Consider the following 21,968-nt stretch of genomic DNA (forward strand, 5'->3'; position numbering starts at 1 on the left):
GGAAAATCTGATGAAAAGCTCCCATCGGACTGTTTCCATCGGAATTTCCAGCCGTGTGCATTACTGTGTGAAACTGACATATGTAACTGAATGCAGAGAGACCAGCTTCTCTGAATGCTCTCCTTGCCCGGCCAGTCAGTTTAGGTGGACGGCCATGTCTTGGTAAGTTTGCAGTTGTGCCATACATTTTCCGATGATGGATTGAACAGAGCTCTGTGAGATGTTCAAAGCTTGGGGGGGATTTTTTTTTTATAACCTAAGCCTGCTTTATACTTTCCCTTTTGAGATTTTTTTCCGCACTATATAAGCGAGTCTGGGCAACACCCTTTATACCAGGGATATGCAATTAGTGGACCTCCAGCTGTTGCAGAACTACAAGTCCCATGAGGCATAGCAAGACTCTGACAGCCACAAGCATGACACCCAGAGGCAGAGGTATGATGGGACTTGTAGTTTTGCAACAGCTGGAAGTCCGCTAATTGCAGATCCCTGGTTTTATACCTTCATATCCTCACTGGTGGGAACACGGTGGGTGTTTGCAACAAATTCAGGCTGTTGCCACACGTTCTCACGCACACAACCCTCTCTGTATTTTGAGGTAAAGCGGAGGTTTACCTTTGCTTTATTTTCACGATAACGTTCCCTTGTATAAGCTAAAATGGGAAGAAGAAGAAGAAGAAAAAATACATTTTTGCCTATATTTTCCAGAAGCAGCCTTATCAGCTGCTGTCAGATGGAGAATTTGAGGAATGTCCCTCTCCCACTAACAGAAACCTGATCTTTTTTAAAAACTAAAGTGAAATTTTAACCCCACTTGACCACCGGGAAGATTTACACCCTGCCCCCCCCCCCCCCCCTTCATGACCAGGTCATTTTTTTGTGATACGGCATGGGGCTACTTTAACAGACAATTGCGCAGCGCTGTACCCAGATAATTCTTTATTTTTTGGGATATGAACAAAAACAATTTTTTTTTTACTTTCTGCTATAAAACACATCCAATAAAAAAAAAAATCAAATGTCTTAAATTTAGGCCAATACGTATTCTGCTACATGTTTTTAGTCTAAAAAAATCCCAATAAGCGTATTTTGTTTGGTTTGTGCAAAAGTTATAGCGTCTGCAAAGTCTGGGATATATTTATGTAATTTTTAAACTTTTTATTTATTTAATTTTTTACTAGTAATGGCGGTGATCAGCATCTTTATAGTGGGACTGCGATATTGTGGCAGACCTCTCCTGGACATATATCTATTTATACCTGACAGGTTTTTTAGTGCTTCAGCAGCATGTCTTCCATAGCTTCTACACTGGTCTCAGCCCCTTTTAAGTATACAGTCTGTGCAGCTGTTCTACCCTCCCCTCCTTCTGCCCAATCACAGAAGCCTTTGCATTATGTCAATTAAATCACATAATACAAAGGCTTCTGTGAATGAGCAGCAGCGGGGAGGAGCAGGAGGCATAGCTGCTCTCTATGCTTCACTCCTCTCTCTTAAGACTTCAGTGCAGCAGAGCCATAAACCTGTCAGGTCTAAATAACAAAGATAAGCCCACATTGTGGCAGGCAGCTGTTGGGACTTAACTCATGGGTTGCTGAATTTGTGGAATTCAGCTTTAAAAACAAATTGTGCTCACAAGACAAATGCTTAACCCCTAACTCAAATAAAATGCCTGCAATACATGTCTCTCAAGCACTGCAAAAACTATTATAAATCCAGCACATCCATCAGCGTTAGTGCTTAAGCCTGTTCAACGCGTTTCATCACACCAGATTGTCATCAGGAGCACTCTAACGCACTAATTTTCTTGTGCAACTAGCACTGCGTTATTTCTTTTTGTATAACTAGAGTCAGATTTTTTTTTTTTTTTCCTGCTTGAAACTTTATTGTTCTAGTGTTATATTTGCAATGTTTCTTTTTCCACAGCAATATTACAAAATAAGGACCCAAGCCATCCAACAACTGAAAGGTACCAAGGATGACCCCTATCCACACAAGTTTCATGTGGATATGTCCCTCACAGAGTACATCCAGAAATACAACGACTTGCAGGTCGGAGATCACTTGGAGGAAGTGGTGAGCGTGGCAGGTTGGTTTATTGTCACTTCCTTTTGATTTGGGCTGAATTTGAAGATTTTTTTTTTTTTTTTGTAATTGGCCATTTCTGACCTGACCACTGACCTGGAATGTAATCTGCTCAGAAGATTCAAGGGAATCCAGAAGGGATTTTGGTTTCTTTTATCTAAAATATGTATTTAAAACTATACATTTTTTTTATTTTTATTTTGAGACAGAGCTTTCTTTTTTTTTTTTTTTTAACCACTTCAGCTCAGGAAGGTTCCCCCTCCCCCATATGACCAGGCCATTGCGATACGGTACTGAGTTACTTTAACAATTACGCGATCATGCGACACTTCACCTAAATACAATGTATATCCCTTTTTTTCCTCCTCCACAAATAGAGATTTCTTTTGGTGGTATTTGATCACTTCTGCAGTGTTTATTTTTTTTGTGCTAAAAACAAAGACTGAATATTTAGGCTCGGTTCACACAGGGGGCGACACGACTTGCTGCGAACTGCCGCGACCTCAGCGGCGACTTGCAAACGACTTCTGTATAGAAGTCAATGCAAGTCGCCCGAGGTCGCCCAAAAGTAGTACAGGAACCTTTTTTCTAAGTCGGAGCGACTCGAGTCGCTCCTCTTAGAACGGTTCTGTAGTACAGAACGGGGGCGACTTGTCGGGTCACGTCGCGGCAAGTCGTGTCGCCCCCTGTGTGAACCGAGCCTTAAAAAAAAAAAAAAAAAAAACATTTTTACTTTCTGGTATAAACACACCCAATAAAAAATATTTAGAAAATGAAATTTCATCAGTTTAGGCCAATATGTATTCTGCTACATATTTTGCGTATAAAATCCCAATAAGTGTCTATTGATTGGTATGTTCAAAAGTTTTATCGTCCACAAACTGGGATATTTTTATGTCTTTTTTTTTTTCTTGTAGCAATGGCAGTAATTTGCGATTTGTAGCAGGATTGCGGTGGACAGATCAGACAGGAAGTGACACTTTTGACACTAATACAGGGATCAGTGACACTAATACAGTGATCAGTGCTAACAAAAAAAATGCAGGCACTGTACTAAAGATACTGGAAAGGATGGGGTAAACATCAGGGGCGATCCAAAGGTTAATTGTGTTTCTAGGGAGTGTTTGCTAAGAGGGGGGTGTTGCCTTGACTGGGGGAAGACAGAAATCTGTGTTCCTGCTTAGCAGAAACACAGTATCTCCATCTTCCCCTCTCGCAGAAAGGCAATTGGCCTTGTTTACATAGGCAGACCACCGGTCTGCCTCTCTTCTGGTGAACAAAGGGACCTGCTGATTGTCTCCCACTGTGTCCAATCGCAGCGGGAGCAGGTCACCGGTGTTCTGTCTAAGTGCCCAGGGTGAACGGCGCATGCACGTAAGGGACAGCACAGCAGCTGATTTTTAAAGATGGCCAGTGCTGCAAAACAAAACTTTTTATGCTATTTACACCCTGCAAACCCACCCATCAGTTGGATAAACCCGCCCCGCAAGCGTCCAGGAAGAATAGCATAACGTTTTTTGTTTTGCAGCACTGGCAATCTTTAAAAATTCTGCCCCCCAACTGCCCATCATTTATAAATCCGCCCACAACATGTTCAAATCCGATCGCTGATGGGCACTGACGATCAGTGCAGATGTCCCCTGTGTGGATTGCGGCTTACCGTCTCTCCTCTTCCCAGGCACTGTCAGCATGATTAGAGGACTGCCGATATTGGGCAAATCCTGTTTACACTGTGATTGGCTTTTTACCCTGATCTGTGCCCCAAGGACACACCAATAGCAGAGTGCTCCCGATTCACACCCCAGGGCGTGCGGGGGAGGCAGGGTTCTGGGAGGACATCAATAAGAAGCCCTCCTGGAAATGTGCGACCACGCTGTAGCTGTCATTCGCTTGTAGCGTGGTCGGCAGCAGACTAAAGGAGCTACAACTCCTAACTTCCTGTTAGAGGTTATAGTTGCTGCTTGCCAGGTATAGAACCCTCTTTGATCTCTCCTTGCAAAGGTTTTGAGTTCAGTGAATGGTTTAAAACAACCGATCCTCAATAGGGATGAGCTCTGTCGTGTTCGCACAGCCCATGTGCAGAGCCTGCCAGGTAGTCGGCTCTGCGCTGATCAGAGGCAGTGAGACATTGTCCCCGATGGCACGACTGCAGAGATCGGGAAATGTCTCACTTCCTGTGATTAGCGCAGCTCAGTGCCGACTCTCTGGTGGGCTCTGCACGTGGGCTGTGCGAACACGCCGGAGCTCATCCCTAGTCCCCAGTAATCCTCATAGGTTGGATGAGTGGATTTCTGGCCAGATTTTATGGCAGATGAGTTGAATGTGAACTGGTGCAGGAGCTTTTGAACTCTACGCTTTTAAGCCCAATATCCTCTATGGCTGGTGATCGTTCGGCTTGGACCCGCCGGGAAGCAGTCGCTGCACACCGCCAATCATAGGCTGCATGTGTTTTGTGCAGCTGCGGGTTGGGAAATGCCTCATTGCCTATGATTGGTGGGGGTGCGGTGACGGCTTCCTGGTGGGTTTGATCCGAACAGGCCCGAGCCCATCATTACTGGTGAACTGTACGGTGTTCATGGTGACAGTTGTATCTTCCTCCTTTTTTGGTTTTAGGCAGGATCCATGCCAAGCGCATTTCTGGAGCCAAACTGCTCTTCTATGATCTACGAGGTGAAGGTGTGAAGCTGCAAGTCATGGCAAATTCTAAGTAAGTGTTTTATAAGTCGTCATTTCCCTACCAGTACATGTTGGGGTTAATTTACTAAAACTGAAGAGTAAGCCAATCGGCTTCCAGGTTTTTTTTAGTTTTTAGTTTTTTTGTCAGCTTAATTGAACAAGCTGAAGTTAGAAGCTGATTGGCTACCATGCACAACCTCCCCAGATTTTGCACTCTCCAGGTTTAGTAAATCAACCCCAGTAAGCAATATATCACCAGCAAACAACATAAAGTATAAATAAAACCTTCGTAGAAAACAAAATGTCAAATCAGTGTGTGTTTTTGTTTTTTTTTCACACCCCCATTACAGCAATAGTCGCATCCATACGGATGAGCTCAGGCACAGTATTTAATTTTGGCAGCAAATTTTGATTTAGTTTTATTCTAATGCTGCGTACACACGATCAGAAATTCGGGCAGCAAAAGACAGATGAGAGCTTTTTGTCGGAAAATGCGACCGTGTATACGCTCCATCGGACTTTTGCTGGTCGAATTCCAGCCAGCAAAAAATTGAGAGCAAGTTTTCAATTTTTCGGTCGGAAAAACTTCCGATGGGAAATTCCGATCGTCTGTACCAATTCCAAAGCGCAAAATTCCTACGCATGCTCGGAAACAATTCAACGCATGCTCGGAAGCATTGAAGCATTCATTTTTTTTCGGCTCGTCGTAGGAAGTCAGCAGACTTAAGCCTAGATTAAGGCTTACCTGTAGGTCCAAGAAATATCTCCTAAACCTACACGGTTCAGGAGATATTTGCAAAAAGACAGGCACGGCTGTCTACGGCGCACTGAGCTTGCCACTGCTAACGGCGATATGCCGTGAGTGACGTCATCGCGGCTTCGGCCAATCACAGCGCTGGAGTCATGATACCTGGAAAGAAGATGTGACATCACTGGATCCTGTGTCAGGTAAGTGACACATAATGGGCTACTATGCGATCCACAGTAGCCCATTATGCGTTACCTTTGCATGGAAACAAAGAGAAAGTAAACCCATTAGGGTTTACTTCCTCTTTAAGCCCCATACACACTATTCGATTTTCTGCAGATTTTTGTATTCAGATTTATCAAAACCATATAATATGATGTCAAACCTTAGGAGTTTCAATTTCTATGCAATCAGGCAGGCCTTTGCACTACATGGTTTTGGTAAATCTGAAGAAAAAAATCTGCATGGGTGTATGGGATCTTGGTTCCACAACAGCTGGAGGGATGCAGTTTGTTGGTGACATTCTAATAAGAGATCCTAAGGATGGTCATGTTCCCTGTTAAGCATTATTCTGTAATAGTTTGTGTATATTCTTTGCTGGAACAAGCACATGCTAGAAAATATTTCATGATCTAGGACTAGGAGTTAAAACCATGTCATGCTATATAATGACCGTATCCTCCCCAACCCAACAGATTTTACAAGTCCGAAGAAGAGTTTATAGCAATAAATAACAAGCTACGCAGAGGAGATATTCTCGGAGTGAGGGGGAACCCCGGAAAAACCAAGAAGGGAGAACTGAGTATCATCCCCAAGGAGATGACGCTGCTGTCCCCCTGTCTGCACATGCTGCCGCACCTGCACTTTGGCCTAAAAGACAAGGTACAGCGCGCACACACACTTCTGTTCTCTTCAGTGGATCGCCATTTACAGGCATACCCCATCTCATTATCAAGCTGTCCTCTTTGTTTAGTCAGTTTTTCTTTATCTGGTGGCAGCAGTTCACTGCTTAAAGGGCTTCTAAAGGCAGAAGATTCTTTTACCCCAAAGTGGCTGTAAACCCCTTTTAAGAAATCCGAAAAAAAATAACTAAGACAAAGGCATAATGAGCTAGTATGCATAGCATACTAGCTCATTATGAATTACCTGAGATCAAAGCCCCTGCAGCCGTCCTCGTTCACTGCTCCGTGCAGGTTTACAAGATATCCAGTGTAGCTACAGGTAAGCCTAATTATAGGCTTGCCTGTAGTATAAAGTAGTTGTAAAGGGTTTAAAACCATTTTAATGCATTATATGCATTAACCACTTGCCTACTGGGCACTTTTACCCCATTCCTGCCCAGGCCAATTTTCAGTGTTCAGTGCTGTCACACTTTGACAATTGTAAGGTCATGCAACACTGGCATTTGTATCATTTTTTTTCCCCCCACACAAATAGAGCTTTATTTTGGTGGTATTCAATCACCACTGGGGGGTTTTTTTTTTCTTGCTAAAGAAAAAGACTGTACATTTGGAAAAACAAAACATCTTTCATAGTTTTTTTTTTTTATAAAGTTTTGCAAGCAGGTAATTTTTTCTCCTACGCTGATGAGGCGGCTCTGATGGCTGCTGATGAGGCGGCTCTGATGGCTGCTGATGAGGCGGCTCTGATGGCTGCTGATGAGGCGGCTCTGATGGCTGCTGATGAGGCGGCTCTGATGGCTGCTGATGAGGCGGCTCTGATGGCTGCTGATGAGGCGGCTCTGATGGCTGCTGATGAGGCGGCTCTGATGGCTGCTGATGAGGCGGCTCTGATGGCTGCTGATGAGGCGGCTCTGATGGCTGCTGATGAGGCGGCTCTGATGGCTGCTGATGAGGCGGCTCTGATGGCTGCTGATGAGGCGGCTCTGATGGCTGCTGATGAGGCGGCTCTGATGGGCGCTGCTGCATGAGGGGAAAAATAAAAGCCAATAACCGGCTTCTGTTTACATCGTGTGATCAGCCATCATTGACTGACAGCTAATCAACATGGTAAAGGTCCGCTGTGACTGCCCCTTTTCCCCTGATCTGTGATCAGCCAAGTCTGAAGGGGGCATGGACGCCCTCCCGGCATTTTAAGCCCCTGCCGGCTTTTAGCTATAGCGCGGGTGAGTACAGATTAGTGTAAAAAATCCCTTTTACATACAGCTCCCCCCCACCCCCTTTCCCTTATGCTTGCTTGAGCTCGAGCCCCGATCTCGATCCAGTGATGTGCATGGGAGCAGCTGCTCTCAGGGCTCTCTCTCTCCTAATTGAACAGAGGCAGCAGCGGGAGCCTCTTGCTGCTGTCAATCATAGCCATTGGGGAGTGAGAGGGAAATGCAGCTGAGCTGTGCTTTTTGAGTCAATGGATAGAGCCAGCTAGGGACTAAATATGCACAAGTGCCCCTATAGCAAGTGACTTGTTATTAGGGGGAAGGACTGTGTCGGCAGGGGACCCGAGAAGAGGAAGATCGGGGCTGCTCTATACAAAACCATTAAATAGAGCAGGTAAGTATAACATGTTGGTTATTTAAAAAAAAAAAAAACAAAGGTGCCTTCAGCATCACTCTAATAGGGTGCAGGTAGCCGTTGGCAAAGGCCAGAATGTTCTGATGTGCCTTTGTGGAATGTTCTGATGCAAGGCGTTCACTATTCATGATTGTAAGAATTTGCTTAACTTGCAGGAGACGAGATTCCGGCAGCGATACTTGGACCTCATTCTCAATGATTACGTGCGGCAAAAGTTCATCACCAGGGCAAAAATCATCACCTACCTCCGCAGGTTTCTGGATGACTTAGGATTCCTCGAGGTAACTGTTTTCACCTCTGTATAGTATTAAACTACATGATGCTTTTGGGGGGAAAATCGCCCTTTTAGTCCAGCAAGACTTTTCCTATATCCCGTCTAAAATGAAAGTGGAAGAAACATGCAAAGCTTTTTGCACCCATTCAGGATGATCCCTTTACTACATAAATACATCCTCCTCCAACAATTCCTATATTTATGGAATGACTACTCATTGATGTATATAATATTTCATTCTGTTCCAGGAATGGGCACACTTTTTCTGATTTTATAGTTTAGGCAGGCCACATATATTGTTCTAAGGATACTGTGTTGTCTTTGTCGATAGATTGAAACTCCGATGATGAACATTATTCCTGGAGGTGCTGTTGCCAAACCTTTCATCACCCATCACAACGAGCTGGACATGGACCTGTATATGAGGATCGCTCCTGAGCTCTATCACAAGGTAAACATGACGTGCCCAGATCCGGGGGGGGGGGGGGGGGTGAGGTGACGCAAGATGGGGGTCGCAAGGTGTTTTTATTTTTTATATTACAGATTTTTACTGAATGTGGGCAACATTAAAGTGGAACTTCAGTCATTTTTTTAATCTTTCCATCTATTAAAGCGGAGTTCCACCCAAAAATTGAACTTTCGCTTTTCGGATTCCTCCTGTCTAATACAGGTATTTTGCTCTCACTTGCGGCATAGATACCCGAGCTACCCGCGGGTATATATGCCGCTTCCGGCGCCTTCTCCGCCGCCCTCCCCCCACTGTCTTCTGGGACACACAGGTCCCAGTAGAATCGTGCAGCGCAAGTCACGCATGAGCAATTGGGGACCAGGCTGTGAAGCTGATTCCCTTACCAAAGATGGTTGCGGCAGCACCCGAGAGCCAAGGGACAGATCGGCTTTGGGTGCCAACATGACGGGCGCCCTGAGACAGGTAAGTGTCCATATTTTAAGTCAGCAGCTGCAGTATTTGGCGGGAAAAAAAAAATTTGGTGGAACTCTGCTTTAAATCCTCTGCCATTTTCTGCTAATAAATACCTTATACAGCTCAGTTTCTTGTCTGGTCATTAGCCTAGGCCAGGGGTAGGCAACCTCGGCCCTCCAGCTGTGATGAAACTATAAGTCCCGTGAGGCATTGCAAGACCCCGACCATCAGAGGCATGACTTCTAGAGGCATGATGGGATTTGTAGCTTCACAGCTGGAGTGCCTAGGTTGCCTACCCCTGGCCTAGGCTTATGACATCATGCACAGCGCTCGCTCGCTCACTCTCTCTCTCTCTCTCGTGTGTGCCAGGAAGGGAGGGGGGGTGACTCATAAGAGGGCCCATGAGCTGCCAAGCTGGGGGTGTGCCTCTGCGTGTCTGTGTAGTGGAAAAGGGGTTCCTCGAAGGGTGGGAGTTTAATGGACTATAAAAAGAAATAAGATCCAAAAAGTACAAATTGAAAAATACTAGAAAGTGGAGAAATAAAAAAATCGAATCAAACGCATGATGGTAAGGACAGCATGTAACCAGACTAATGGAGTAGCCCTAAACAACTGTCAAGGCGATGTCCAGTGCATTTCAACATTCATGAAGTCTTATTCAGGGACAATAGGCTAAAGAATTCCAGATGTGCATCCTTAGTACTTTACTAAGGCTACACAACTGGAATTCATTATCCTTGAAACATATTCTTCCTTCTTCCTCCCCATTGACTATGGGCAGTTGTCTCCTTGTCTGTCGTTTTCTGGCAGCAAACCATGCCTCATTTTTCATTGGTCCATTTCTATTGAGGTGACCTAACTGGAAACCAAAGGATAAATGGTGACCTAGCTAGATCTAGCCTCTTAAGTTTAAAAAAAAAAAAAAAAAAAGGTGGTCAAATTTTACCATTTACCAATGCTGATGTAGGACAAGTTGCCAGATTATGATAGATGGAATTTTTCTTACAGATGCTGGTGGTCGGAGGCATTGACCGTGTATACGAAGTGGGCAGACAGTTCAGAAATGAAGGAATTGACTTGACCCACAACCCCGAATTTACAACCTGTGAATTTTACATGGCCTATGCAGATTACCACGACCTCATGGAAATCACTGAAAAGCTGCTGACAGGTAAGACTTTGTTAGTTTGAGAGAACACCTCGCTTTTGTGCAAGCCCAGCTCTAAGCATCATTCTTTTCATACCAAGTATAACTAAAAGCAACTTTTATTTTTTTTACTTTTGGATCGAGTGGAGAGGAAATAGACCTGTAATGCCACGTATATATATAGGGTGGAAATTACGTCCGCACCTGAGCCAGCAATCAGTAAAGATGGCGAGGTCGATACCGGGAAGAGGAAAAAATGTTACTTCCTCTTTAAATGCATTAAATAATGTGTTAAACTAATTGCACACGTCTAGTGTGAATGTAGCCTAAGTATATGCTGGGGGGGGGCTTTGGTGGGGGTGGTGTAGCCCACACCAGCACCCCCCCCCCCCCGATCCAGCCATTCAGCATTCCTTGCAGCCGGTGCTATTACAAATATTTCAGCCCCAGCATGCATTTGTCTGGCTTGGCAATGGATGCTTCTGCAGCTGCTGTATTTGCATGGCATCCTCTGTGTCCCCCACAGATGTGCATGTGCTGGGCTTGTCTGTGTTGGTCATGGCGGCTGCTTTGCTTGCACGCCATCCCCAGCTTCTCTCCAGATGGGCCTGGACCACATGCAGTCTCTGGGGCCCCCGATTTAGAGGAAATAATCTTATTGCATTTCTCTTGTAGGGATGGTTAAGCACATACATGGTAGTTACAAAATCGTATATCACCCGGAAGGACCTGATGGACCGGGCCAGGAAATAGACTTCACCCCACCCTTCAGAAGGATCAGCATGGTGCACGAGCTGGAGAAAGTCCTGGGAAAGAAACTCCCTCCAACAGACCAGTTTCATACTGAAGGTAAAGACAGTTGGAACTGATTTTAGGGTATGTGTGTGCACTGTATGCATTTTTCTGCTTTAAAATGGTGAACTTTAACCGTTCACACCACATTCAGTCCAATGCGATTTTTTTATTGTTTTTATTTTTTATGCATCAAAAACAGATTAAAAGTAAGGTATTTGGTTTCCAATGGCATAGTTCACACCAGTGCAGTCAGTTCCAGGGGAAAAAAAACGTAGAACATGCTGCATTTTTCCTGCACTGACTGAACGCTACTGTAACTGAGTAAAACGCATCAAAAATGCACTTGAACCGAACTGAAATGCACCGGCCCCCCCAGTACAGTGAAAATGACAATTGCTCGGTCATGCAACACTGTACATTAATTTTTTTTTTTTTTTACTACAAATAGTTTTCTTTTGGTGGTATTTGATCACCTCTGCATTTTTTTTTTTTTTTTTTTTTGTTCTAAACAAAAAATTTTGCAAACACGACTAGTTTTTTTTCTTTCTGCTAATAAAACATAAAAAAAAAAAAAAAAAATTTAAAACATCAGATTTCTTCATATATTTAGGCCAATAAGCGTATAGTGATTGGTTTGCCAAAATTTATAGTGTCTACAAACTACGGGGTGTATATACTCAAATTTTATTAGTTTTACTTTATACTACTAATGGCAGCGATCAGCGACTTATAGTGGGACTGCGATATTGTGGTGGACAACCTGACACTTTGTGGGAACCAGTGACACCAATACATTGATCAGTGTTAAACAAATGCACTGGCAAGCACCTGCTGATCGGCTTCTACTGTGTCTAATCACAGCAGAAGCAAGCTCGCCCCCTACTGGGAAGTGCAGAATTGCATAGATGTCTCATTAATATAAATATATCTCTAATATATAATTTTTTTTTTTTATCTCACGTGTGTATATAGAGATAGAGATAGAGATAGAGATATATATATATATATAGTGTGTATGTATATATTTATATATATTATATGAATGATATTCTGTACAGAGCAGTAAAGCTGCTATAGTGCAACTGGTTATTGGAATTATTTATTGATCGGTTATTGTTTGTTCTTCCAGAGACCCGCAAGCTGCTCGATGACATCTGTGCAGAGAAGGAAGTTGAATGCCCACCTCCAAGGACCACTGCAAGGCTACTGGACAAAGTAGGGTCCTTACTATGCCTGTTCACACTGGTCAGATTTTTAGTACTGGCAAAGACTACAAGTCCATGTATTGGCTCGGAGATGTTTACTTCGTACATAGTGGTTTTTTTTGGCTGTTGAGAATCTTTGAATTCTGACACGAAAGAAGACACTGCTGGACCAGTAGACTTTCTTAACCATTTGTCGTGCTCGAGCCATTTCTATATGGCCTCAGGGCCAAGTGGCTATACCAGCATAATGGCTGCAGCCTTGATCCTAGTACCAAATTTGGCAATCCATTTTCAGGTAGTAGTACTTTGAGCAGCTCTAAAGCCGCCTGATCACTTTTACAGAGCTCAGAAGTCCCCTACCCTTACTAAAGGGTTAATTCACCTTTACAAAAAGATGAAAACACTGTGTACACCCTCCCCCATCCCCCCCAGTCCCTGTTGTACGTAAAAAGGAAAAAATAACACAATAAGGGAGCCCCCAAAGCTGCATAACCCATAAGTATACAACAAAAACACAGGAAATTTCCCCAGGGGTTTTTTAGCAGCAGAGTTGGTGTGAAAATAGTTGATGTAAAAAAAATATAATTTATTTGACAGACAATAGTAATTCCAAATGAACAATAATACATCATCCATATAGGTAGTGCGACAAATACAAACATGGAACATCACTCATAGCAAAAAACTCTATGTACAAGCATGGTTTGCCAATTGTATTCGTAACATATGTATCCACATGAAAAACCCCGATGCATTTCGACCCTTGCGATTTCCGGTCTCTTCAGGGGGATTTATATTCTAGGGGAATGTCAAAATATCTAATTAAAGACTTTAGACAATATAAAAATATATATAGGTATAATATTTCAAATTAAGCAAAAATATGTCTCCATGCATATAGAGGTATAGTTACCAATGGGTGTATGAGGACGTGTCGCATGAACCGGCATTGCAGGATTATAACCATCCAGTGATACCATCGCTGCCACAAGTCCCTGTTGTACTTACCACCTGTGAGTAATGAGCTGTCGGTGCCCATGCAGCCGGTGCAGTGGTTCCGGGATTTGGAATTTCCACTCTTCTCCCCCTTCTTTCTGCAGCTCTTCAAGGATGGATCAGAGCTATTCCAATTTGGTCACCGCCAGCAGAGAGAATGGCTCTGATCCTTTCTGGTAACACTACAGAAATTAAGTGGAGACGAGCATCCATGGGCCGCTGAGTGGTACTGTCAGCTCATCATCCTCAGAGGCAGGAATCGGGGTGGTGGCACTGGCCTGTGTGCACTGCAGAAAGTGTGAAGCTAAACAGTTGAATTTAATCGTTCAGCTGCTGGACTTCACACTTCGTGTGCTGCACACAAGAGGAGAGGGGAGGAGGAGCAGATAGTAACTCTCCTCTCCCATCCGTGTGAGGGAGGGGGAACTGACAGTGCAGGCTCTGGGCTGTATGAGAGAGACGTTCTCAGCTCAGAGTCCCACTGAGGCGGCACTGATGATCAGTGTAAACAATGTACTGATGGTCTTGCCAGTTAACGGCTCTCCTTTTCTTACACAGAGACAGCGTGGGAGGAAAGGACTGCCAATAACCGGCAAGTCTGTTTACATGGCAAAGGCTGCTGTGATTGGCTCTTTACTGTGATCAGCTGCGTCAGAGCGCACTGCATGCAGGCCCCAGGGGTCTGGGAGGACATAGATGGAGACCCTCCCAGGATTGGAAGCCTGGGACTCGTATGGATGGGAGGGGGGGTTCAGGGGGGCCCTTGGTGTTTTTTTTTTTGTTTTTTTGTACAGGGCCCTGAAGGTTCTAGTTGCATCTTTGGGTGGTGGGGGTGGGTTATGGTGTTTTACCCCCCTTCTTTTTTTTTTTTTTTTCTCTAAATGGTAAACTTTGAATCTGTGAAAAGCTTCTCATTCTTAAGCACTAAACTTTATGCATTTCTTGTTTTACAGTTGGTTGGTGAATTCCTGGAAGTAACTTGTATTAATCCAACTTATATTATTGACCATCCTCAAATCATGAGCCCTCTTGCCAAATGGTAAGATTCTGACCTGATCCCTTCTGAAGCTTTTTGTTCTGCGGCTAGATTTGCTTGCTATTTTTTTATTTTTTTTTTATATGTTGGTGACATTGATGAAACATTGTTCTTGTTTCTGTGTCAGGCACCGGTCAGAAAAGGGACTGACGGAAAGATTTGAGCTTTTTATCATGAAGAAAGAGATTTGCAATGCCTACACTGAGATGAACGACCCGATCCGACAGAGGGAGCTGTTTGAAGATCAAGCTCAGGTAATTGTGATTGAATCACACAGGAAAAATCCCTGATATGTTCGCTACGATGTTCACAGGATATGATTTATGTTCATTAACCACTTGAGAACCAGCCGCTGCAGTTATACTGCGGCAGGTTGGCTCCCCTGGACAAATCACTGTAACTCTACATCGGCTGCTTTAAGACCACTAGGGGGCATGCGTGTGCCCAGCGTCCGCGATGTCCGCTGGGAACCTGCGATCACTGCCGAGAGTGAAAGAATGGAGACCTGTCAATGTAAACAGATCTCTGTTCTGTCAGGAGAGAGGAGATCTGCTGTTCATACTGCTTGTGAACAGCGATATGTCTCCTCCTCTAGGCAGTCTCATCCCCATACAGTCAAATGCCTCCCTAGGAGACACATTTAACCCCTTGATTGCCCCCTAGTGTTAACCCCTTTCCTGCTAATGACATTTACACAGTGATCAGGGGCTATTCTGGGCTCTGATCGCTGTATAAGTGTCAATGGTCCCAGAAAACTGTCTAATCTGTCCGCAATATTGCAGTCCCGCTAAAAATTTGCACTATACAAAAAAAAGTTTAATAAAATTTGCCATAAATATATCCCCTAGTTTGTAGACGCTATAACTTGTGCAAACCAATCAATATACGCTTATTGCGATTTTTTTTTTTATTTATTTTTTAACAAAAATATGTAGAATACATATCGGTCTAAACTGAGGAAGACATTTATTTATATTTTTGGATATTTTATTATAGCAAAAATTGTTGGTATTTTTTTGTTTATAGCGCAAAAAATAAAAACCGCAGAGGTGATCAAATACCACCAAAAGAAAGCTCTATTTGTGGGGGAAAAAGGACGTCAATTTTGTTTGGGTACAAACTTGTCCGACCGCGCAATTGTCAGTTAAAACTCAAATTGTCAGTCCTTCGATATGGTGGCAGTATTAGGCTGGTCATTGATCGATTAAAATTTGGCAGTAGTGGGGGGGGCTGCTGAAATTCAATCCATATGTAGCCTCTAATGATCAAATGGGATTGTTGGAGATCTTTTTTTCGGACAGCGACTGATCAGCGTGTTCTAACAGCGCAGAATCCCACTAGAATACAATGTCCTGGGGGAGGGCGGGGGTTAGTTAGGCAAAAATCTCCCATCCACACCTTGTGTGGATGAAGGAATCTGTAGGGTTTTTTTGTTTCAACCCCAATGAAAAAAATGAATCCTCCATGGGTCGTCTTCTTCTCCTTCTTCTTCCATTTTTACTCCAGAACAGGAAGTATGCAAGGATCTGTATACAGTGCCTTGAAATTTCCTTCCACATCACAATTATGAGCCACTTTGTTGGTCTATCACATAAAATCCCAGTAAAGCACATTTACGTTTTTGGTTGTAACATGATGTAGGAAATTTCAAGGGGTATGAATAGTTTTTCAAGGCTCTGTATATGGGTACATCCTAAGGGTATGGAAGTGGTTAAAAGGGGTTCCCAGACAAAGATATGACGTATTTAGAAATCGATCCTTGAGGTTCCAAAATGATAAAGTGACAGCCAATGTCACATGAAATGGCTGGCTGACATTTGCGGGTCCCAGTGTCCTTCATTGTTGGGGGGGGGGTGTGTATATTCCAGCTCATACAGAGATAGCTCGGTGTCTCCCTAGGCCAGTGTGCAGATCCTCTACAAATCTGATTATAAACTTTTCTTGTACTTTTTTCCAGGCCAAAGCAGCGGGTGATGATGAGGCCATGTTCATCGACGATAACTTCTGCACTGCCCTGGAGTATGGGCTGCCCCCTACAGCTGGTTGGGGGATGGGCATTGACCGCCTTGCTATGTTTTTAACTGACTCCAACAACATTAAGGTATGTTGGGTTTGTAAGGACACTCGGCCATTGTGTGGGCTTGTTCTTCTTCTCCTCCCAGGTATCTCATACCCATCTGTTTGTTTTTCCAGGAGGTGCTTCTGTTCCCGGCAATGAAACCAGAAGACAATAAAAAGGAGTCTGTGCCCAGCCAGACCTCGGGAACCTCGGTGTAACCTCCGCTCATCTGTCTGGTTTTAGGGGGGGGTGTTTAATGTGGTTTTGTCTGGGGCTCTGTCTGCGCCGAGATACAGCTTCATTCTGCTTTATACTGAAAATAAATTATAAAAATTTACTGTCTGGATGTTTTCTTTTTTTTTTTCATTGCGTAGCTTTTACCTTATCCCTGGCTTTGAATTCATCAGGTATCCCCCTTGGAACTCCTATATCTATGTACACATGAGGGTCAAAGCTTCTGGAGAGAGCTGCTCGCTTCCTCCTCTGACTGTGTGCTGGGTCAGTGCATGTATCAGGAGTATCTTCTGCTAGGATATGGAGGGGCGTAATGACCTTTTCAAGGGCACATTCACCTGTCCAAGTTCCCTCTAATCTGGTCCCATGTTCCAACCCACTGTCCCTCCCAGGAACCACAATTCTGGCCCCAGTAACTGTCTGTAAAACACACATATATATCCTTACCATCAGTGATGTCACTGTACCAATGGCATTGCCATGAAAGAGTCAAACGGACAAGGTACTATGTCACAGTAATCAAAGGTAAAGGTGGTCACATGTGTACCTGAAGAGTTATACCCAAAATGTAATTGTTATTTTTGTGATGGCCACCTCCTGGGCCTCCCCCTAGACCAAACAGAAAAAGGATATGCAGCATGGTCGTCATGAAGTGGGTGGGATCTTGTCCTCGGGGGTGGAGCTTTCTTGCAGTGGGAGGCGTGTATTCGGGTATTCTTCCCGGCCAATTCGACTGAGGTGGCTGGTCAGCGAAACTTGGAATGGACCATGAGATCTGGGTTCAAGAGAATGTTTTCTCACAAATGTATTTACCAGCCCCCAATCTCCAGGCAGTAGTTGGTGTGTTCCTGTATTGAATTCAGGATCTGGAATGGAAGAAAACACCTGGACATGCATTTGGGTTAATTCTGATAATGCGGTTACATAATTGATCAACACATCAGATTGTAACTGTTGGGGAAAGTGACAGCCAAGTCTGGGGGCTGAACCAAACAATTTCATAAGGGGATAGGGCATGTTTCCCCCCTGGGGTGTGTGTCTGACACTGAACGGGGCAATGGGCAAACTGTCTGGCCAACTCATGTTAGTCTTTTGGGCCATCTTTAACACCCTGTTTTTCTAGTGTCCCTTTCTACCTTCCCGCTACTTTGAGGGTGGCAAGGGGTGTGTAGAGCCAACTGAACCCCCAGTGCTGCCCAAATCTTTTTGTGAAGGGTGGGCCTGATCGCTCTCTATCACCTCTGGGACCTCAAATCTACATACTATCGCACTCAGTTTCTTTGCTGTGGTCCTGGCAGTCATGTCCACCTCCACTAGGGCGTATTCAAATCTGCCACTCCTTTGGCATTTGGGAGTGATCAATTTGTATCCCCTGGAATTTTCTTTATTGCCGTTTTAAAAGTTACATTTGTACAATTTGAACCAATGTAAGAACCCACCTTTAAGTTTGGAAGCAGCATTGATAAAAGTGAGCACATCAGCCAGCAGCTGAGCCGACAATATAATCCAGCACGGCTTCTGTAATTGCATTCCTCTCCTTGAGAAGAGAGTAGAGGGATCCAGGCCCTCGGAGTGGTCACATAAAGTTTAAATACTGCCTTGTTTTACACTTCCAGCAATATTAAGACTTCACTAAATTGAATGTTAATGAAATAATTTCGCAGAAAGTAAGGGGGAGCGAAAATTTACACCCATGCAGCCGCTCTAAGGATATCTGCAGAAAACAACTGGCAGGAAAGGAATCCCGGGAATTAAAGAACAGGCAAGATGTACACAGGGAATAAAATATTTATACTTGCACATTGTGCGGTCAGATCGAGTTGATGGGCAAGCAGTTAAAACATGTAGTTAAAATATATGTGTGAATTATTTTGACGATTTGTAATTCTTTTAAAACAGAGCCCACTGAAAGATCAAATTAAAAAGGGAGCTTTTGCTGTAATCCGCTTTAATCTGCAGCTCTCCCTGCAGTACTTCTTGTCCACCACTAGATGTCCCTGGTCTTCCAGGTTGAATGGCAGGCTCAGCACCTAGCCTGTGACTGGACAGCGAAAGGAGAAGCAGCACAGTGAGGAGGAAGAAGCAGAATTGCAAATCTGACCTTGACAAAGAAGATACTTACCATCTGGCATTGCCCATGAAGGTTCTCGATTAAGAATCTTACTAGGTTACCATGCGACATTAACCTGGGCCAATGATCTCTGGAATAACACCCATCTCAATCCTGTGGAGCAAATGAGGAGGTTTCAGGGAGGAAAATGCATAGATCAAAGTGTACGCAATGGTCAGTCCAGCAGGGTCTGGGGTGTAGCACTCCAGAAGTCAGGCTTAGGTTCACCACACCAGAGAGCTGCAATAAAAGACCCGCTGTAGAAGCAACAGAGAAGAGTTTTGATCGAAGGGAGGTATGTTGAAAAAAAATAAAATTGGTGCTGAGAAAATTAGGTTAGTCTTCCACACCGTAGAGCTAAGGAGATTTCCATCCACCTAGAGCAGCAGACCAGCCTGTCTCAATGAGGGTGCTTTTTGGGTTCTTCAGGGGTGCCTTGGCAAAATGCCTAAAATTTGACCTCGTATTGTCCTAAACTTGTCAGCAAGCTGGATTTTTTTATTTTAGACAAAGCCACAGGTTGGTTTTTTTTTTTTTTTTTTTTTTTATTATGTAGCATTAGACCCCTTTCACACCAGGGCGTTTTGCAGGCGCTATAGCGTTAGAAATAGCGCCTGCAAAACGCCCTAAAGAAGCTGCACCATTGTTTCTAGTGTGAAAGCCCAGAGGGCTTTCACACTGGAGCGGTGCGCTGGCAGGACGTCAGAAAAAAAAGTCCTGCCAGCAGCTTCTTTGGAGCGGTGTGTTTACCGCTCCTCCACCGCTGCTCCCCATTGAAATCAATGGGGCAGCGCTGTAATCCCGCCCGCAAAACGCCGCTATTGCGGCGTATTGCCAGCGGTTTTAGCCCTTTCGCGGCCGCTAGCGGGGGTAAAAGCGCCCCGCTAGCGGCCGAAATGCACCGCAAATCCGGCGGTAAAACACCACTAAAAAAAAGCGGCATTTTACCGCCCACGCTATCAGCGGTGTGGTGTGAAAGGGGTCTTACAGCGCAGGGAACCGGACAGGTCAGCTGCCAGCATCCTAACTGATGACATCATAGCTTGATAGGGATGACATAGAGTTCCTAGGGAAGTCCTTGCTTGCCCTCTGTCAGAACTCGAGTCACATTAGCTGAGCAAGGAAGAGAGAGAGAACCATCTACACAATCAGGGCACTGAGCATCAGTGCCTCCTCATCAGTACCCATCGGTGAATACATTTTTTTTTTTTTTTTTTAATTACGTGCAAAATTTTGTAACCAACGTTCAGTCTGTTTTTTTTTTTTTTTTTTTATATTTTGCTACAAAAAGAAAAAAAAAAAACAAAGAAGGTCGTTAACCAGTTCCTGACCAGCGCATGCTGATGTACATCGGCAGACTGGCACGGCCAGGCATATTGGCGTACAGGTACGTCCAATCTTTAATGCCGCCCTGCCATCACGAGCCCGCCGGCGGTGGTGCGCTCGTGTGATGGTCGGGACCCCCGTGAGTCCAGTCGCGAGTCCGATCGCGTGGGCATACCCGCGATCGTCTCACAGGGCTGCTGAACGGAGAGATGCCGTTGTAAACAGCATCTCCCCGTTCTGCATAGCAACTAGTGATGCTGATCTCTGCTCCATGTGATTGGAGGACGTCAATTTTGTTTGGCAGCCTCGTCGCACGACCGCGCAATTGTCAGTTAAAGCAATACAGTGCCAAATCGCTAAAAGTGGTCTGATCTTTGGCCAGCAAAATGGTCACCACCAAAAGAAAGCGGTCTTAAAAAAAAAAAAAAAAAAAAGATAAAAACAGTGTTGCATGACCGCATAATTGTCATTGAAAGCGCAACAGCACTTAAAGCTCAAAATTGGTCTGGGCAGGAAGGGGGGGGGGGGGGTAAAAGTTGCCGATAGACAAGTGGTTGAAGTATATTCTGCTTTTACAGAACACCTATGCAGGTAAACAGGGCCCCCGCATTTGTATATGCCAGGGATATGCAATTAGCGGACCTCCAGCTGTTGCAGAACTACAATTCCCATGAGGCATAGCAAGACTCTGACCAGCCAGAAGCATGACACCCAGAGGCAGAGGCATGATGGGACTTGTAGTTTTGCAACAGCTGGAGGTCCGCTAATTGCATATCCCTGGTATATGCCGTAGTTCACTGTTCCAGTGGCAACTGTATGTGAAAATATAGTTCCTTTGTTCCCCATTTTGTCTCTGGGGCAGAAGGTCCAAGGATATATTGGGACATAAAAGATAGCAAATTTTTTTTTATAAAAATTCAAAAATGATGAAATACTGTACAGATGCTTTGTGCTGCCAACAAAACTAAATACAAAAACACTGTTTTGGTTTAGGGTATTGTTATATTTTATTGTTCTCTCCAACCCCCCCCAAGATAGCAAATAGCAATACACATAAAAAAAAAAAATTGAAAAAAAAAACACACACACCACGAGAAGAGGACATGACACCCATTCATATTGTGAAAACGGAAGACCTCCAAATTATAACCCAAACCCCACCCACGTCCCACAATCCACTCCATGTAATAAGTAAAGTAGTATCTAGAAGCAAATTTAGCATGACAGTGCAAAGCACAGTAACCAATAGCAACAGGATTCCACTACACCTTCATCAGATCTCGTGTGGATATTTAAAGTAAATATACAAGAGGTGGAGGAAAAAGCTTAGCGGAGGTGGGAGCAGAGATAGAAAAAGGGAACACCCCTGAAGTCCCAAAGGCATTCAAAAAGCCATAAAAGGTAGCTCAGCCCCACTGACGTCACCAGACCAACCGACACGTTCTATAAACCTTCCTATAAAGATTTGCGATGACGCAGCGCTCTCCATTCTGCCAATATATTTTAGCCACCATACACTTACAAACCTTACTTGCATTAGGCCAAGTACAACAAATTTCTTTTTAAAAAAGGACACCTGTCAAAGATACAAGGGTTACCATCATGCAACACTTTCTGAAAAATACTAACTGCCTGGCTGCCTTTGGAAGAAACACTAAAGTTGTCTACAAGGAAAAAAAAATGCCATATTGTTTGTAATACGATTACATTCTATGATCCTTACCTCCATCTAGTGGCCAACATGCAGTATTTATTTATTTAATTTTTTTTAACTGAGGTATATATGAATAGACCACAATATAGCCACTAGAGGGAGCAAACATTTCTTAT

General features: G+C 44.0%; 1 protein-coding gene across 2 annotated transcripts in view; it reads left to right on the forward strand.

The window, feature by feature from the left end:
- Positions 1-16,805, forward strand: part of KARS1 (lysyl-tRNA synthetase 1) — a 29,336-nt gene extending 12,531 nt beyond the window's left edge. For both annotated transcript variants that reach the window (XM_077452363.1, XM_077452355.1), the window contains 12 exons: positions 1,924-2,086; positions 4,696-4,789; positions 6,202-6,388; positions 8,190-8,315; positions 8,640-8,759; positions 10,239-10,401; positions 11,053-11,226; positions 12,302-12,387; positions 14,327-14,412; positions 14,537-14,663; positions 16,367-16,510; positions 16,603-16,805. In XM_077452363.1, the coding sequence (XP_077308489.1) occupies positions 1,924-2,086; positions 4,696-4,789; positions 6,202-6,388; positions 8,190-8,315; positions 8,640-8,759; positions 10,239-10,401; positions 11,053-11,226; positions 12,302-12,387; positions 14,327-14,412; positions 14,537-14,663; positions 16,367-16,510; positions 16,603-16,686 (1,554 nt within the window). In that variant the 3' untranslated portion in view covers positions 16,687-16,805. The remainder of the gene's footprint in view (positions 1-1,923; positions 2,087-4,695; positions 4,790-6,201; positions 6,389-8,189; positions 8,316-8,639; positions 8,760-10,238; positions 10,402-11,052; positions 11,227-12,301; positions 12,388-14,326; positions 14,413-14,536; positions 14,664-16,366; positions 16,511-16,602) is intronic.
- Positions 16,806-21,968: the final 5,163 nt, after the last annotated feature.

Source organism: Lithobates pipiens, unplaced genomic scaffold (assembly GCF_037356315.1).
Source record: "Lithobates pipiens isolate NorthernLeopardFrog02 unplaced genomic scaffold, aLitPip1_a1.2 Scaffold_10, whole genome shotgun sequence".
In the NCBI taxonomy this organism is placed as follows: Eukaryota; Metazoa; Chordata; class Amphibia; order Anura; family Ranidae; genus Lithobates; species Lithobates pipiens.